General features: G+C 41.1%; 1 protein-coding gene across 1 annotated transcript in view; it reads right to left on the bottom strand.

Annotated features, from left to right (window-relative positions):
• Positions 1-19133, bottom strand: part of VWF (von Willebrand factor) — a 121345-nt gene that overhangs the window by 48446 nt on the left and 53766 nt on the right. Inside the window, exons 21-30 of the mRNA XM_066183651.1 lie at positions 17959-18093; positions 13943-14092; positions 13112-13252; positions 11371-11490; positions 10692-10848; positions 9971-10129; positions 8890-9025; positions 4442-5784; positions 3572-3691; positions 2187-2330 (exon numbers count right to left, since the gene is read on the bottom strand). Coding sequence (XP_066039748.1) covers positions 2187-2330; positions 3572-3691; positions 4442-5784; positions 8890-9025; positions 9971-10129; positions 10692-10848; positions 11371-11490; positions 13112-13252; positions 13943-14092; positions 17959-18093 — 2605 coding nt within the window. The remainder of the gene's footprint in view (positions 1-2186; positions 2331-3571; positions 3692-4441; positions 5785-8889; positions 9026-9970; positions 10130-10691; positions 10849-11370; positions 11491-13111; positions 13253-13942; positions 14093-17958; positions 18094-19133) is intronic.

Below are 19133 nucleotides of genomic sequence, written 5' to 3'. Positions count from 1 at the left end.
CTGAGCCACATAGAACATACTTCCTCCAAATTTTGAGGCTGAGGCAGGAAAATGTCAGCCTAAATGAGCGACTTTTACTAGGGCTATAAGGAAGCAAAATAATGTTTTTATAAAGTGTTAAGCAGTATTTACTGTAGGGATTGCTCAATCTGCTCCCTGTGACTCTCCTAAACACCCACAAATGCTGAACAGAGACACATTTATGTGATTCTCAGTTCTCTTACAAACATCACTTTAGTGTTTAGTTTCCTTTTTTTTTCTTCAGTTGTTTCTTATGTGAAGTTGTACATGATTTCATGATGTCTAAATAGCCCCAGAGCTGCTTCTTGATAGGTTACTTGAGCCAAAATTCGCCTGATGTTATTGAATGGCCCCACTGCACAAGCATGGGAAAGATTTGTGGTATAGGCTGCTCTTTCTTGTTCTTTCTATGCCCTCACATCCTCGGTAGTTTTTCATTATTTCTTACTACTAAAATCTTTCTCTCCTGGAGTTTCCTTAGAGCTAAATGATGCAGGAAAGGGAATGCTTTCTACAGTAAGACTTCTACAGTGGCAGCACCAATTGCCCTCTGCACATAGAGCTTTTTGGACCAAAATTGCACGATTTGGATCAACAAAGATGGAATAAAGATTTCACTGAATTGCTCTTCTACCATAGGGAAGCCAGTGCAAATAAGAAGAAACAGCTCTGTGGCTGATAGCAATGATATCTTTTGATGGGTAAATTCAGATCAAGCAAGGGCTAGAAAAGATTTCCTAAGAAATTGCAGTGTCCAGACTGGGCCATCTACACTTGTCAAGCAGCCTCTGCATTTCCTGAGGCCTCAAGCACAGGCAGAAGGGCCTGAGTGACCCTGCACTTCCTGGGAATGCTGTCTCCTGCACAGCCAGCCACATTCACACAAGGTGCAGGACAGCACCACAGTGACCTATTTTCATTACTTCATTTGGGAGGAACTACTTCTACTCCATTCCACTTTGGTTCATTATACCACATCCCTGATCATGGTCTCTGAGCATTTTCCAATGAGACATAAACAAATCACTAACAAGGATGTCATGTGGCTGCCTCTCCCATTTCATTTCCCAAAGGCCGTGTTTGCTCTGTTTATCCTGCAGTTCCGTGTGGCTTTCTCTACACATTACATGGAAGGCTTCACAAAACTTATCTATTTGTATGCAACAATTTATCCCACAATGAGCCTATAGAAGTCTCATCAGCCATCTGGTATTTTTATTTCTCCAGGCTGAGAAAGCAATCAGAGCTAATCCTCCTGCGAACTATGGAAGTCAGGTTTTATTTCGCACTTTTCTGTACAAATAACTCTTTATAGTCCAAAGACCCCAAAAATCTGTGTATTCCTCAACTCTTATAGGAACCTGATGCTAAGTGGCTGCTGGAGTAAATGTGGTTCCAATCCAGAAGAGCAAAATTCTCAGGGTATCTGGTGAAAGATGCTGTAGAAGAATCATTTTTTGCTGAACCCTGCAACTCATATTTGTGTGTGCACCAAAGTTTCCACAGACCAAGTGGGAAATCTCTGATGTTTTAGCACATGAAAATTGAAGTGGACCTGTCTGTCTGGAACAGAAAATGGCATTTCACAAGTAACTCTTCAAGTAAGCTGAGGTGTTGCCTTAGGCAATCATTGTTCCCTGCTCCCTGGCACTATCCCCAGTCTTGTGCCAGCCCAAGTCCCTGTGGAACCAGCATGGCAACTTGGATGAAGGAAGTGAACTACACAGAATATAATTCTTGTTTTGCTATTTTTCAACCAGATGGGTTACACTGGCTCAGCGCAAATATCTGGCAAGGGTGGCTCCTGAAGTCAGCATGAGCAGCTCTGTTCCGAAATGTCTCATCAACTAACCACCACTGAAAAGTTAGTGATCAAAGTCTTAACTTTTTAATTATGCTTTGCTTGCTTGAAAGATAATGAATGCAAATCCTGAGAATTACTTCAAGGCTTCTTTCCAAACTACATTAAAGACAAACCATAATTTGTCTTATCTATTAATACATTTTAATACAGAAATTGAACCATAACAAGAGGTTGAACCTTACCAAGAAATGCCACCACAGTGACACAAATAGGTGCTTGTAGCCAGACTGTATTTAGCATTCCTTGGGGTTTTGTTTCCCCCCCACCATGTTTAAACACCAAGATTCACAAAATCACTCACCTAGTGTGGTAGGACCTTGTTCCCTTTGTTGAATGGACTGCACCATCTCCACAAGCCTGTCAGTCTCTTGAGGCATGTTCCATGAAATTTCTAGATTATTTTCCCTGGCATACTGGAGAACTGACACATGAATTGAAGAATTGCCTGAAGCAGAAAATAAACACTTTAGCCAGTGGATGTGAATGTCTTAAAATAAATCTAAAAAGACACTGGTGTTGTGATTTACATTAGGCACAACTGGACATGGTTTTCCATCAGAATGGAAAAGGATCAAAACTGAACTATTCCCTGGTGAAAAAATAGGCAAGTACTGCTGGAAACAGTTGCTTTTCTCTCAGGAGTCAGCATGCAGTATTTTAGCCCAGATCAATATGACAGTGACTGGAGAATTTAATTTTATTGATCTCCATTCAATATTATCCCTTTTCCATTTTAAAATTGTCTAAACACTCCCCTCGTTTGTTTTTTTTAATGTGCACCTTGTTTTGCACAAGCAGCAGATTAATGCCCCATTTGTCAGATGGGCCAAGCTCCCTGGATCATTTCATGCCTAATTCCCTCTCTCATACAGCACTAGAGTGATGTGCATGGAACAAAGTGAATCAAGGGAGCCTGATCTTTAAAGGAGAATTAAGAGAAATTCCAAATTATGCTCCTCTCTGACACCCTGATTATACATTATGTAAGCCGTACAAATAAAACTATTAACAGAGTATTTACATAGATAGTTAAAAATACCAGATTTGCAAAATTGAACCAGGCAATATGTGGTTCATAGTGATTGGCCATACTTCTCGTCATGGCCTCCTACTGAAGGTATTTGTGTATAGAGCACAATGAGCCTTTATCAATGCTCTGTAAAACATGCATGAATACTACCAATAACAGCAGTTGCTCCATGGAAATGGTTTCAGGCTGGACCAAAAATTACAATTCTGATTTTAAAAAAAAATCCATGTTTGTTAAATACTACTGGGAAAACACAGGATCCTGTGTAGCCTCTGCTATGCAGATGGACTTGGTACAACCCACACCATGCCTTAAACTGCTCCCTGTGCCACATGATCCCTTCATGTATGTGCAGGATACAAGGCATTCTGCCAGGGGGTCTGCACTGATAATGAAATATAAGGAATGGCCTAATGAGAGGTGTATCCCCCTATCAGGACACGCTCTGCAAGCACAGTGAGTTTAGCACTCCCAGAAAGCATCAGCCATCCCACATGGGTCAGGAAATAAACACTGAGTAGTCATTGCTTTGTAGGACTGCAGTGAGTAATTTAAAATTAAGAATTGAAAAACCTCCACTGGGAAGCTGGTTTGTCCCCTACAAGCAAAAGAATAAAAGCATCTTTCTGTCTTTAACCTGAAAGGCAGCTACATACCAATCACAACCCTTTCAATAAATGCCCGCACAAAGTTTTTCATTTCCTCAAACTCCGATGCTCCAATATTGGAACTTCCATCCAGAAGAAACATGATGTCCATGGGTTTGTTGCACAACTCTGAGGGTGAGATGGGGAGGGAAAGAAGTCATTTTATCTATAATAACCAACAGCAGCATCTGCTAATGGTAGGAGCAGAAAGTGTAGGTCCAGTCATATTTTGGGACAATAAAGCAGGATAATGATCAGTTGAAACAATAAGTGATGCCCCTTTAGTGAAAGCCTTAAGATTCATATCCAGTGGGATACATGGATATTTCAATTCCTGCTTTTCTACTGATTTTGGTTTTTTTCTCACATGGAAAACAAAAAACAACAGCAGATGACAACAACAAAGAAAATCCCAACCCAAACAACAAAACAAAAATAAACAAAAAACACGGAATACCCTCCTCACCCCTAAGCAAATAAAAGAAGAAAAAAAGTATTTGAAAAACCCAATAATGTCTCTTCAAAAAAGAGGAAGTATAATTTTACATTATTTTAAGCAAAGAAGGATAATAATAAAGACAGGGGGATGTTTTTCTTCTGACACTTTTCAACCCGTGTGAAAGCTGCTGTACTTTGCTGACAAAGGAAAACAAGGACTTTGAGCCTATGGAAAACAGACTACAGGACTAGGCTCAGTTCTGCTGGACTGAGGCAGCATCCTCAGCCTCCAGAGAAGATAAATAGTCCTTTCTTGGCATTATGACAGCAAGACACCAAACCAGATAAGGGAATCCTTCAAATTTCAGTGATGCACAGGGTAAATGGAGGAGATCCAATAGAGGAAAGAAGAAATCACACAGAAAATTCATCCGATCTTACCTGTGATTTCGGTCCAAAATCTCGTCCCACGAGAGCAGCACGATTGCAGCACTAATTCAGGTGCCTCTACAATAAGTCTGTTGTAACTATTCAAGATAATTGGGTCATTAGGCTGACTGATCTTTCTGAGCTCTTGGATATTGGCACCGGGGGTTATGCCTATGGGAATAACATTTATGCTCCTGGGAGGTTGTTTGATAACATCAGTGGAAGGACTGGATGACACCATATATACCAAGTGAGGAACATCTTGCCTGCCCCCATTCACTGATGTAAATGTGTGTTTGGAAATATAATCGAGGGCATTGCCAGTGTTGGTAGCCCACCCTCCCTGGTAGGGTATACTCCTTACTTTCTCGATAATTTTTTCCTTTGACTGTATTTCCGTAAAGGAATACTCCAGACTGACAGTCTCTGAATACTGCATGACTGTAACGTGAATATTTTCCTGTCCCACGTTCATTCCTGTGACCACATTCTCAATGAACTTCTTGACTTTATTGAAGTTTTCCTCTCCAACATTATCAGATCCTTCCACAATAAAAGCAATATCCAGCCTGTTGGGATGGGGCTCTTCTAAAAGAGGTGGGGTTGTAAGTTGCACAGGGGGAAATATGACGCTGGACATGGTTGGAGCAGATGTAGCTGGTAACAGAAGATTTTCTTCAGGTCCAAGATCACACAGGTGATCAATGAGGAAATCTCTATGATCCATTAGCTCCAACACATTGCTCACTAGGAAGGCTCTGCTACCTGGAAACATCTTTGCCATGAACTTGACTTGCTCCACATTGATATGTGGCCCAATCCCCACAGGCATTACTGTGATATCTCTAGCCTTCAAAAACCCAAGCATGTCACGGATTTTTTTTTGAGACCTGCTTGCTATAAATATCACTGCAATTTTGGCAGCATTGGTCCTTTCTGCTTTTCCAAACACATGCAATGCAGTGAATTTAAAGACTTCATAGACAGATGCTTCTTTATCACCTGTGTATTTTATGTTCTGGACAATTCTTCTCATCTGGGAATTTGTTTTGATATCTTTAAGGTTAAGATAGATGGTGGGACCAGCCCTATACACCAGAACTGACACTCGGATTTTTTTCTGGGAGATGTGGAGTTTTTTCATCACACCAATTATGAAAGTCTTCAGCTGTTCAAAGTCCTCCTCTGAGAGTTTATTGGAGCCATCAATCAGGAAGGCCAAGTCCATCATCTTGCTGCATGAGTATGCACTGGCTGGTAGCTCAATGTCCTCCTCTGGAATAGGTGTTGTCAGAGTTAGGGTGTTTTCCATGGGCTCACAGTCCACACAGGTTAAATTCTTCCCTTCACACAGACTACAAAAATCATCAAATCAGAAAAACATCAAATTTAACTGTAAAAAGCATTGCTAATGCTTAGCAAGTCAAAAAAGCAAGTCATCCACACATTATAAAAGAACACCAATACAAAACCAAACATCTCAAAACCACGATGAAACCTAAACATGATATGAATAATTTTTTTCCCCCTACCCCAATTCCCCACAACTTCCGACACAGTATTGTACACCTAAATCCCCTATGTTCATGGATGTTTGTTTAAATCCAGGAAACATGACCGACTATGGTGTGTTTGTCAAAGGAAACTCCATAGAACAGTCTTTGGCAGAAGGGGCAAAATCTGTGTATGGAAACTGTTTAGAAGCCACTGAGCATCAGCAGTACAGCAACCTACAGGCCATTGGTGGACTGAACTGGCTGATCTGGTTTGCTTCACAAGGAACCAAAATATGAAGCAAATGCAGGCAACTAACAACAAGTAAAATCAGAGTAGAAGAGGTATTTATCTCTGATATGACTCAGCAAACTCTGTTCAGGGGCCAGGTTTACACAGATTTTAACCTTACTGAAATTAGCAATCTTTCTTCTATTTCTAAAGTGCTCTACATTCCTGGTGGGTTTCTTTTCCTTGATTTCATTTTGGTTTGGATACAGCTTTGGCACATGTTCATCCTCCACTGTTTCTTATGTCTCTCTTACCTTCCTATTATTTACCATGATTTCTTTTTCAGTCCGGTTTCTCATATTAAATGCTTTATTTCAACCATAGATGTCATCTCTTTTTAGCCTTATGTCTTCCCTCACCATTTTTACTCACCTCCATTAGTACATTTTCCTCTTCCCCTTTCCAGCTCAGCTCCCAATTTTCTTTTCCTCCCCTATCTCTGCTGTTTCCACTATTCATCCTTCTGTACCACCATGAGCTTTTTCACCTCTGTCACCCTCCACCTTTTATGAACTCATTTATAATTTATTCATCTTTAGCAAAGCTTTAACACTTCTGCCCTTCTAATTCCTGGCTACATTTTTCTCTTTACTTCCTAGAATCACAGAGGGGTTTGGGCTGGAAGAAATCTTTAATGTGTATCTAGTCCAACTCTCCTGCAATGAGCAGGGACATCTTCAGCTAAATCATGTGGCTCACAGCCATGCCTAGCCTGACCTTAAATATTTCCAAGGATGGGACATCCATCACCACTCCGGGCAACCTGTGCCAGTGTTTTACCAACCCCTTTGTAAAAAACTTCTTCCTTATATCTCATATAAATTGAACATTCTTCAGCTTAAAACCATCACCCCTTGTTCTGCCCCCGCTGGCCCTGCTAAAAACTTTGCACCCATCTTTCTCATAGGCTGAAGAGCTGAAAGATCACAAAGAGATCTCCCCAGAGCCTTCTCTTCTTCATCCTGAACAATCCCATCTCTCTCTGCCTTTCCTCACAGGAGAAGTGTTCTTTTTGTGCAAAAAAAGAAAAAAAAAAAACTCTGATCAGCTTCACTTCTCAGAGAAAAGAACGTGACTGCACTCAGGCAAAGGGTGGAACAGAACCAGTCCATATATTCTCCTTGTCTTACTGGACGGTCCAAGGAACAGAGTAGGAAAAGGTTACAAAAGGGCAACTACAAAAAAAACGCTTGCTTTCACTGCCAGATAAAATCCAGGATGCACAAAATTACATGAGTCAATATTGGAAGAAGGTGCCATTTTCCAGGAAAATAGCTCACTTTATATGTGGCATCTTCATTTAAGTTCTCTTAATTTAAGTGTTATGTTCTTTTCAAGCTCTTTCTAGTGTCTTCCTAATTGTGAATGCACAGCTACTTTTGGCAACAACATACAGCAACACAAGATTTATTATTCTAATCCTAATACAAATGAGACTCTTCTAGTTTCCAATTTCCTTTGGATGTTTGCTATGAAGTTCATTTTTGTGCAATATTTTCTATTGTTTGTACAGATGGTGTAGGCATCTAAATTAGGTGACAGTTATGCAAAAGGATGTTTCCCTAGTGAGGTAAGTTTTCCTAATGTTTTGAAATCTTTCGTGAGCAGCAGCCAGTGTATCAACATTTAAGATAAATTATTATTAAGAATTACAAAATTAGAGAACAGAGGACTCATTTAGGAAGACTCTTTTTTGACCTTTTGATGGAATTCAGGGCTCTTCACGTATATTGTTAAAAAGTATGCATTTAATTGATCAGCCCAAAAGTCTCTTGCCCTGGGTTTATAGCTCTGTTGCACACTAGCCCTGGCTAGAGACCAGGAATTGTAAGTTTGTCCCCATTCTGAGCTTCTTTGAGGTTCAGGTTTGGAGAGAAGGTGTCGGTCTGGGCTAATACATGCTGCAGTTTTACAACTCAGTTTCCATTAAATATGATGAATTTACTAGTTGGAAAACTCTTTTGTTCATGGCATTATAAGTCACTAGCAAAAATATCCATCCATGGTCCAGACATCCAGAGAATGACAAATTTTCACATTATGCCACAGGGCATTAAACAAAATGCAAACAGTCTCTGCTGCATTGCAGCTGAAGACCCTCATCCTGCACGGTGCACAGCATCACACGCCCTGCCATTCATTTCATCCTATTTGGAAATGCCTGTATGCAGGATCAGACCACACATATCACCTTAATAGCTCATGAAAATTGGTTTTCCAGTAATGGGACACAATTCCAACTGCTAATAATCTCAGCAAGTTCTAGACTGAGTGTACATTCAGACCTTGCACTACACACAAGAATTTTTTAGCGCTGGCAGAGGGAAGGAGCCTGACAGCTTTATTGATGTTGAATCACACATTGCATAAAAAGAAGTGGAACATCTGAAGCCAGTAAGGCCTACTACATGGGAAAAGGCCTTTTTTGAAAGGAATTTATGGATTTCACTTGCTTCAATTCAACTGACATCCTATAATCCCTACTACTGTCACTGAAAAGCTTCAGCTCTGGGCTCTCTGTGAAGGGGTATTGACATAAAAGACGGTTTCCAAGCTTCTTTTTGAGTGGCATATTTAAAGATACATCCATGGACTTATTCATGAGGACGTTCTTCATCCCTGACCCTTCATCCTACACAAGAGAGATGGTGGTTCCCTGCACAACCCCATCATACCAAGATTGACAGTGCTGCGGATCATCTCTGTTCAAAACTACTCTCCTTCCATGTGGGATCCTGTCATCTCCAACTGCACACACGGGACAGTCTTCTGGACTGACACAATCCAGGGACAGCTCATCAAGTATTTTCCCTGTTTCAAAAGAGCAGAGCAGTGTAAAGATGCCAGTTGTCATGAACTGTAAAACTAATCATGGGGTCTAAAACAAAACAATGCTTCTGAGGCGGGCTCAAATCTCCTGAATACTCTTGCTTGGTGCTGTGGCCACTGCCAGCTTGACACAGAGAAGTATCTCCTTCCCTCATAACAGCTTTTATTTAGATATTGAAAGCACCTAACCCAGTGTACAACCTGCAACAGCCAGCACCACACAGAAGGTAAATATATCTCTAGAACCAAGTCTGGAAGATGTCAGGGGATCAGTGACATCAGGGGGAAATGGCACTTTCCTTTGTACATGTATATTATTTATTTCTCCTCCTATCCTCTCCCTTGTTCTGATCAGAAATACTGGGGCCCAGAATAGCTACTTGGGGTATTAAAATACTTTATTTGCTTCCCTCCCTCCCTCCCTTTCTTCTCCCCGTCCCACGTTTCCGCATTTTTTCCTTTCCCTTTTCTACTAGGTAGTTGTTGGAATAGTTAAGAAGAGTTGGAATAGTCCTCATGCTCATGGGAGGATGCCAGCTGGGCACTCTCAGGAGCATCTTGGAGGTAATAAGCAGGTGAAGGCAACAGGTTTCACTGCTGTAGCTGAAGCAGAGCATTTTATCAATTTTCAGTACAAATTCATATCCTACTTTAAACACAGAGTCAACAATCTCTGTTGCCACACAGCCCCTAATCCTCCAGTCTCATCAAGCTGTTCCCATCCTCTCTCATCCTTGCTGGCAGGGGTTCATCCTCCTCTTTTGGGAACCATTTCATGCCCTCCACACACTGTGCCTATTTCACAAACCCAAACCAAGATGCCCAACCACCTTCTCCCTCGGGCAGTAAGCAATTGTGGTGAGAGCACACCAGTGAACCTGTTAAGAATAAGAAAAGCTGTTTCAATAAATCAAAAGATGGACTTACCTGCAGGACAGTGCACGTGGCATCCTTCCACACACTGCAGAGGACACTCCAAAGCCTGAGGGTGTTGGCATGTGACAGGACAAGCAGGTCCACAGCTGTTATATCTCCATTCACACTGATAATCTAATTCCTGTTTATTCAGGTCCTCACAGCTTTGTGCTATGCAGGGACGGAATCAGAGGCAAAGAAAAAAAAAAAGTTAAACCAGAGGGTATATCCACTGTGCCTCTCAGAATTATGGCACCAAACATTGTACAAAGTGGACCACTTATATCTAGAAAAAGAAAGATTTCCGCTTATAAATAAGGAATTTTTTTTTTTACTACACTGTTTGACTACAACCAGGACAGGCCACCTCTTCACACATCTTTTTTCACACAATGGAATACTTGCTCTAGACCAGAAATTAAGTTAGATAACAGCAAATGCAGCACAACCTCAAACTGTAAACTTTACTTAATGCACATATACAGATATATTACTGAAACTATTTCTTCCTCCAGATTTTGTGCCACAGGCTATTACATCTCCTAAATGGTGGAATGGGTTTGCCCAGGTACAGAAATAGAGCAGAGGGTGGAAGTGTCAGAGGGAGCTGTTAGCCAAGCCCCATTAACATGGAATTCTCTGGATGTCAGTGGGAGCAGAGCTAAATCTGACCAGTCTCAGCCAAAACCTTGAACGTTTTCACACAGTTCTACCTCAGGTTTTCTGTACTTACGGCAGAGAGTCGGAGACCTCCAGTGAACAGGAACCCCCTTCTGCGCACAGGTGTGTGCATAGGCCGCAACCGTGTCACAGAAACACGCGCAGTCCCCAACAGACTCACAAGCACAGGTGTCATACAGGCAAATGTCAATGTAGGGCTCTGGATTCACCTACAAGAGAGAAACACAGGGCAGAGGACACTCTGAGTCCCTTCACATCCTTCCTGTACACATCATTAACCTTCAGATGGTTTGGCTGCTCCACCAGCCAGTGAAAATCTTTCTGCTGATGTCAGCAAGGACTGTAGTTTGTGACCACTTAATATTTTTAAGCCTTGTCCCCATCCCTCTCATGCAGCAGTTTGGGTAAAACACAGCCTGAATGGCATTGCATTGGCTCAGCATCCCCTACCATCAAATTTCAACCCTTAGGCTTCCCTTCATGTGCAGTCTCTGGACTGTACAGTAAAATTTCCCTTGGGAAGAAGTTACTTCATAGGTGCATTTTCCCATAAACATGCATTTTCCCATAAAGAATCAGCTACAGGAGAAGGTGAGAGATGCGAACACCAGCCAGCCTCCACCAAGTTCTACGTGCTGTCAGCAAAACCACACTTTTTCCCTCAGCTGTAATCAATGCCAGCACAGATCATACAGCACTGAAGAAGGTGAAACAGGTGACCCAATACTCACCAATTTTCTGCATTCTTCAAAGACACTTCCAGACAAAATGCTGCATGATGTTTCTACCATCATCTGCTTCACTATGTTTCCACCACACAGTGGAGACATCAAGGTCTCTTCCAGGTTGGGCTTAATATTGTAAGAGACAAGTAGAGATTGCATTAGCCTTGTCTTCAGGACCTTGGGACTCTTCAAATTGAAGTAAGAGACTCACTAGCAAAGGAAATTGTTTCTTTGAGTAAAGTTTCAACCTGTTGTGCAACACACACAGATCCTGCTGCAGCAGAGCAGATCACCTCCTTGATTTTCTCCAGCTATTACTAGTACCCTGAACTTTTAACTCAAGCCTTTAGATGACAGGAAGTCTCACTGTACCAAATATCCATCCTGACCAATGATCATCCACAACTCCTCAGAAGGTCCATGAAACTTAAAATTATGATCAGATTTCAGCAGACAATACACAAGGCCACTGCTGAAAAAAATAGCTCATTAATCTTCTCTCCTCCCATTTAATTCATCTAAGAACAAAGAGCACAAGTATTGACATGGAATTTAACACAGCAACACCCTGCAGGTCCTGTCCTGTGCCTGTGACACTGAAATGAGAAGCTGCCCCTTCTCAGTCTGACCCTGTGGCCTCACTCCTCAGTACTCCAACTTTTTACAGTGCTTCAATCAAGTCAAATGAAAAAAGCAACATTCAGCAAGGTAATATTGTGGCTATGTCACACTTGAACATAATTAGCAACTAACCCAGAAGATTTCACGTGATCAAGAATAAATGCTTCGGTGTAATTTTCTGGTAATTTAAATCTTGTAAAAAAAAGATCTAAAAAAGTCTTTTTCCACCCCCCTGCCCCTGATCACTTGGATAAATTTTCAAGGAAAAAAAAAAAACAAACCATCAGCTGAATGAAATGCTTTGTTTTACAAATGTCAAAACAAGTTGTTTTCAAGGTCTTTGCTTGCACATTTCATTTGTAAATACTTTGGGCTTTGTTTGTCAGCTACATACAAACGTATTATTCAATTTCATTCTTTCAAAACTCTTTATTTGGAAAATAGGAAGTAGACTCTTATGTGTAATATCATTAGTACCCCAAGAAATGTCCAGCACTGGGACATAGATAACACTTTCAGAAAGCAGCTATCCTCCCCAAAATTCTTTGAGTAAAGAATTGATGGATGGCAAAAAGGTCTCCCATCTCCTCCTGTATCCTGCATTTTCTGTTCAAGCCTTTCCAACCTGAATATAAAAACTGAATGCTCTTTACTTAAAAAAAAAAAAAAAAAAAAGGAGAATCATAAAGAAATTAACCATTGCATTCCATTTCCATGGTTTGTAATGGACAGACTAAGATCTGGGATATAGAAATTTGAATTGGGAAAAATGACACTTTTATCCGAACTCCCCATGACTAAAATTTACAGCTATTTTTTTAGAATAAACTCTAAAATGAGATTTCCAGTGACAGCTGGATTTCAAGCATCTGGGTTGGATAACTCTAGGAACAGTCTCTACCATACAAATTGGCTATTTTAACATTCCTCTGAAGCCAGGCAGCCCAGAAGCTTTACACAAGTTAATTGAACTTTTACCAGATTTAAAGAAATAATATTATTTGGCAAAAACATGGGGGCAGGAGTTAATTTCCCTACTTATTTTAATCCTTTCAAAGCTCTTTGTCCACTCTTCAGTGACACTGTAATTCACACTAATTAGTTTTCACAGTTCATTCACAATCACCTTTACAACATCAGCACAGCGGGAATTAACTTTCCAAGAGTTCCCAAAGTCAACTGGATCTACTTCAAGATGTTCACTGCTGCTGGTCAAATCATTGTTTTGGATTCCATCAAAATTTCCACACAGACCACACACTTGATCCTTGCAGGGAAAGAAACACAGAAAGCATTAATCATGTATCTGTAGACCAGCTTAGGGTTTTGTTAAGAGGCCTTTTTAGCCTGGCTCTAATGCCATGAGGTTTAAAAACTGAATTACCCACGGCCTTGTCAAGGCCACTAAAACAGACACAATCTCTCCCACAGAATGTGTAGCTCCCATTCCCACTCAGCTTTGCTGAAAGCAGGACCAAGCTGTCCCCAAGGACTCCAGAAAGCAGGACTGCTCTAATCAGCAGTGCCCAGCGGCTCTGTTTGGAGTGTGTCCCTACAATCCCATTTTATTTTTGGAGATCGCTGGCCTATCACCAGCACCAGTAAATCTGGCTCCTTATGCTGCTCTTCTTCAGTGCAGAAGAAACCCCTCAAGGCATGGTTATTCTGAGGCCCCATAGCACCAATCCTTTCTGTCAGAACTCATCTCCAATGACCCAGGACTTGGCCCTTATAGCTGAACAACCAGGAAAATAAGGCAGTGCTACAGTATTACCAAACAACCCCTCCATTTTTGAACAAGTACCTAATATTCCACGAAAATCTACATTAATTTAAAAAAAAAGAAAAAAAAAAAAAAAAAAAAAAAAAAAAAGAAAAAAAAAGAAAAAGCTGTTCCCCAGGGACAGGTTAAGTGCATTCTTTAGTGAGAATAAGAAGTGAAGCAAAAAACACTTACTTTGAAATTGCCTTTTAAGATAATGGAGACTCCCATTGCCAGGTCCCAGGTCACAGTGATGCTCTTGCCCAGTAAAACAATGTAATAACGGCCAGACTTGATGACATCTAAATTATCATTTTCACCCTTAGGAGGTACCCTGACATTTACCTGAATGAGAGAAACACATTGTGCTATCACCAGTGTCTCTAATTATTATTTAAGGTAGGTGATTTTCCCAGTGAGACACGTTAACAACAGGTGCCTCCAGTCATGCTGTTCTCCATACACTACGCAGATGCTCCAGAGAAAAACAGAAATTTGGGATACAAGTACAGTATATCAATCTCATCCCATTTTCAAAGTCTTTGAATGTGGTCTGAGGGTATAACACACAGATACCAACATATGAAGCAGGGCTGATAAACACAGAGCATACTCAATTAATTACAGTTTAGTACTGATCACTGGTTCACTGAATAATTACATGTTGGTTTGGGCTTTCTTTATGTCAGCTTTTTAGAAAACTTAACAATCCTGTTCTTCTAGTTCCAGTGTAATGAGAACTTAGAGAACCACACATACCAGTGGCCTCTGAAAGACCAGTCTAATTCTGGAGTCAGAAAGGACTTTCTTCCCAACCAGCTACACCAACAGGAAAAATCCAGAGGAATTCCTTTCAGTGTCTATTCATTTTTTCCATCACTTTCCCCTCCCCTGTGTGCCTCTTTTTTTTCCATCTGGCTGCGAATTTACTGCCTACAGCTACTAAGAATTTAAGAGATTAATTTAAAATACTCTCTTTCACACCACAATCCCCTTTCAATGGGAACTCTAATAGGAATATTAACCACATTTGGAAAGAAAAGTCTGGCATGGCTGCTTCTTTAAGCACCATCAATGCATTAACTGCTTAGTTCTGGAAGAGGCAGATGAAAACTTTCAATCACTATGAATAGCAATTAACATAAGGGGGAAAGAAGAGCTCAGAAATCATTTACTCACTCCCCTATTTTGAGAGCAAAATATTTCCTTATCCCACTATTCTTTTTTGCTCAATTCAGTAAAAGCTCAGCACCATAATTCAATTCTTTTAATCTCTGAGTTATCATCAAAAACATTTATCCCAGAGAAGACAGTTTACATCTTCCATGCATTTCCTAAACAAGGTCTTAAATGTGTTTAGGGAAGATATTAAAAGATATTTTAGGTGCTGAAAGCTTTTTAATTTTCTCCTATGACCAACGTATTACTACACAGTATAGTCACTTGACCACTTAAAATTCTAGACCAGTCTTAGTCTTTCCAAATTCAGAGGGTTCCAAAAACAGAAGAGGAAAAGTTGAGCTGAGAGGTTGACCTAAATTACAGAATTTTTATGTTTGTGGAGGCTCTTTGCCCAACCATGAAGTCATAAACTTTTGACCTTGCAAACTTGCAGATTTGTTTCAGAAAAGCAAAAATTATTTCTTTTTTTAAAAAATGTAAGCCAGAAATGTAACATGTGAACTAAGCCCCCATTTACCAACAGCAGTAGAAGCTGCTCTCAAAACATATCACATTAAAACAATGCTAATTGGAAACATTTTAATGGCCAAAAAAAAACCCCAACCTGATTCTTCTGCTTGCTTCTAAGGATTCTTGTAGAAAAAGAGTGTAGAAAGTCATCACTGAATAAGAATTTGCCTAAGAGTCTCCATGTCAGTTGGTTTTCCTTAATGTCTTTTTTGGTTGTTGTTACTTCTAAGCAAACCTGCTTTAGATATTATTACACTGAGCCTTAAACTCTATAAAAAGACAACTAAAAAGTCACTCAGGGTCATGTAGACAGTGCTGTAACAGAGACCTAGGTCTTACAAGGACAGACTCTCTCAGGAACCAAACACCTTCTGATGCTGGAGCTGCTGGATGTCTAAATGTCCTGGGTTGAAGTATATTCTATCACCATCTTCATGAACTGTTGAAACCAGGTGAGGCAGTGCTCCCTGCCTCCTCCACTCTGGCTTATCTTCTGTTAATGGGCCATCAGCACCTTTGCTACACAGCTCACAGATAACCCCCTCCTGGACTACCTCCTGTTAATGGGCCCATCAGGCCTTATCACATGACTCACCATCCCATTGTGGGATGCTCCGCCCAGAGGGAGAAACCAAGCATTCCAGCCTGGATATAAGCTGAGACTCTGAACACCAGAGGGGCGCTTACCCACTGGATTCCCAGAGGACCCGAGCTACCAGACCTTTCTACAGGATCACTGCTTCAGGAAGACCACCTCATCTGGACTGCTTCCATCACTACGCTCAGGTTGTATTCTGACTCTGTCAGTGGTCTTTTGTATTATTGCATCGATTTTATTTTACTTTCTTTCCTTTTTTTCTTTTTTCCTATTAAATTGTATCTCTGACTTGGAGCCTCTCATTTGTTTTGCCTTCAAACTACTACACTAAATCACCTGCTGTTTACTTCTGGCCCTTTCTTACATATCCAAATGGATTCACAGCTTTTCTGAAAATCTGTCACCTAAAGAAGCTTTCAAAGACAAAGACAAAGCCCAACTCGATGGAATGATCCCTGCACTGCTATTCACCCTCACCCAGGCTGGAGATTCTTTAGCAGCAGAAATAAAAAACTGGACAACAAATATGTCTTGTGTTTATTCCTGCAGCACCCAAAAGCTTGCAAGGATCATATGCTGTTAAGATGCACTGCACAGACATCTTTAATAAAGATATTTTTGTGTTCCTGCCAAGGCTCAGTGGTAATTGGCAGGCAATTCCAAACCTGGTACAGCTTTGTCTGTACAGAAACAAGGCTAATGTAGAGTGGTTTCACATTTCACTGGGAACATGCTTGCAAACCTCTGGTCCAGATGCCAGCTCAGAGCACAGGTCTTCTGAAAAGGCAGTGACTGAAACAATAAACCACTGCAGCTCTGCCATGGTTGAGCTCACAGGCAGCATGACTTGTTATAGTGCTCAAGGCAAAGGGCTAAACTCTGACCTCTGGAAAGCTCTTTTCCTGCTGGGAAGGGACATGGGAGGTGGAAGCGATTCTTGGTCAATTCTTCCATGTTTGTCAGTAGCAAAAGGGAGGAAAAAATAAGAATATAGTCAGGTGGCTATTCAATCCAGCAATTTAACAGGGCAAAGCACAGCTGACATTTCACTATCAACTTGTTTGAGCAGGGACTCTTTTTTTTGTGCATGTGTGCTCAGTCCTTCAAATTCCTAAATTACCTCTGATGTTTTAGTAGCCACAGGTCAGTCATTTCTTAGCCCTTCCTTGCACTTCAAGTTGCTGAAAATAGGTTTTGACAAACCATGTTTAGAAAGGGTCTGGGGCACCCAATATATGAAGGACATGGTGCTGCTTGAATGAGTCCAGAGAAGGCCACCAAGAAGACCAGAGGGCTGGAGCACCTCTGTTGTGAAAACAGACTGAAAAACTGGGAATTGTTCAGCTTGAAGAGAAGCTGAAGAGAAGGCTCCAGGGAGACCATGCTGCAGCCTTCCAATAGCTAAACAGGCTACAAAAGAACTACAGAGAGACTCTCCAAGGGTCTTGAGTGGGACAAGGGGGAATGGCCTCACACCAACAGAGAGGAGAGTTAGATTGGGAATCAGGAAGAAATTGTTCCCTGTGAGGGTGCTGAGGCACTGGCACAGGTTGCCCAGACAAGCTGTGACTGCCCCATCCCTGGGAGTGTTCCAGGCCAGGTTGGATGGGGCTCTGAGCAAGCTGGGATAGTGGAAGGTGTCCCCGCCCATGGTAGGGGAGTAGAACTGGGTAATCTTTCAGGTCCCTTCCAACCCAAATCATTCTATGATTATCGGAGACAAACTGATTGGCACCAAGCAGAAATACAAAAACAGCATTACACCTCTGGAAGCAAAATGGATAAATATAATCCTGGTAATCTGTTCACTTTATGATCAAGAGCCCCTGAGTGCAAGGTCATTCATGCCTCAGCTTACTGAACAATCTGAAATTCTTTTCCCCAAGAAACAGGAAGGAAAAAAAAAAAAAAGAGTACGTACATTTCCATTAAACAGCTCTATTTCCCCTCCTTCATACATGATGATAACCCTTTTTGTGCACTTTTCTCCAGTGAAGCCACAACCTTCATTTGAAACAAGTATCTGGAATGTTCCAGAGTCACCCTTGCAGAAATCCTATTAGAAAAGAAAATAAATGAGTCAGTAATGCAGAGTATTTGAAAAACATACAGGGACAAACACAGAGAAAAAATAAGTCCCAAACAACACTGTGTAATCTGTGGTCAATAGGATATATATTGGCATGCCAGCTGTTCCCATGTTTAGTTTATGCTTAGCACTGATATTCATGTGTTCCATCCCTTAAAGAGTGAGGCACACTCTGCCAGTGGCATACACATGCATGATTTGGAGAGTATTTTCTGTCAGGGAGAATCACTCAAACATAATCCAGCTGGCATATTTCAAAGAGCTAGGCAGAGGCAGGTTGATCGCACCTTCCTGAGAATTGCAAGGAGCAATGTGCCTCATGAGGACTCTGTGGGGAAAAAAGTAGCCCACCCAGGAAACATGTCACACTTTAACTGCAGAATATTGTTGTTATCTATCAGCAGTGAATCCACCTAGTTTTAGATCAAATTTTCACCTAAGTCCTTGTTTGCACAGACATTTCTAAATATCTGATAATTTGCATGTAGATAAGACTTTATTTTAGTTAACTCTAAATTCTGGCTGCTTCCTCAAATCAAAAGTTGGTTTTAGTGTGCTCTGCCTTTATCCCCCTCTCCTCTTTGCTGTGAGGAAAATGGCTACTGTCAGGGGACTCCAAGCAGGTGGAGCATGGAATAAGACAAGAACCATGCTGAAGGGAATGAGCAGAGCCTGTGCCCTGGGTGCATTTAGGGAAGGTTCACTGAGCATTCCTTGTCCCACTCAAGCTTGTCCCCCAGACAGCAAGCTAACACTACAGGATAAAGAGGAAAAGAAGAAAACATTGATTCATGGATAGCCACAATTCCATTCTAGAGATGGGATGCAGACAGCTCTGCTCTGTACCAAGGTGCAATCACAAGGTTCACAATGGCCAGCTGGACACATGAGAGCCTGATTCCTACAGAACACAATGCACTCTTCGAAATTCTCAAGACATCTCTGAAGACATTAATAAGTTCTATTCTTCTCTACTATACATCTGTATTAGTAACTAGAATCAGTTA

Source organism: Chamaea fasciata, unplaced genomic scaffold (genome assembly GCF_029207755.1).
Source record: "Chamaea fasciata isolate MVZ Bird 193981 ecotype frontalis unplaced genomic scaffold, bChaFas1.0.hap1 SCAF_5, whole genome shotgun sequence".
In the NCBI taxonomy this organism is placed as follows: Eukaryota; Metazoa; Chordata; class Aves; order Passeriformes; family Sylviidae; genus Chamaea; species Chamaea fasciata.
Note: the sequence above shows the minus strand (reverse complement) of the source record. Positions and strands in the feature narration are given on the sequence as shown.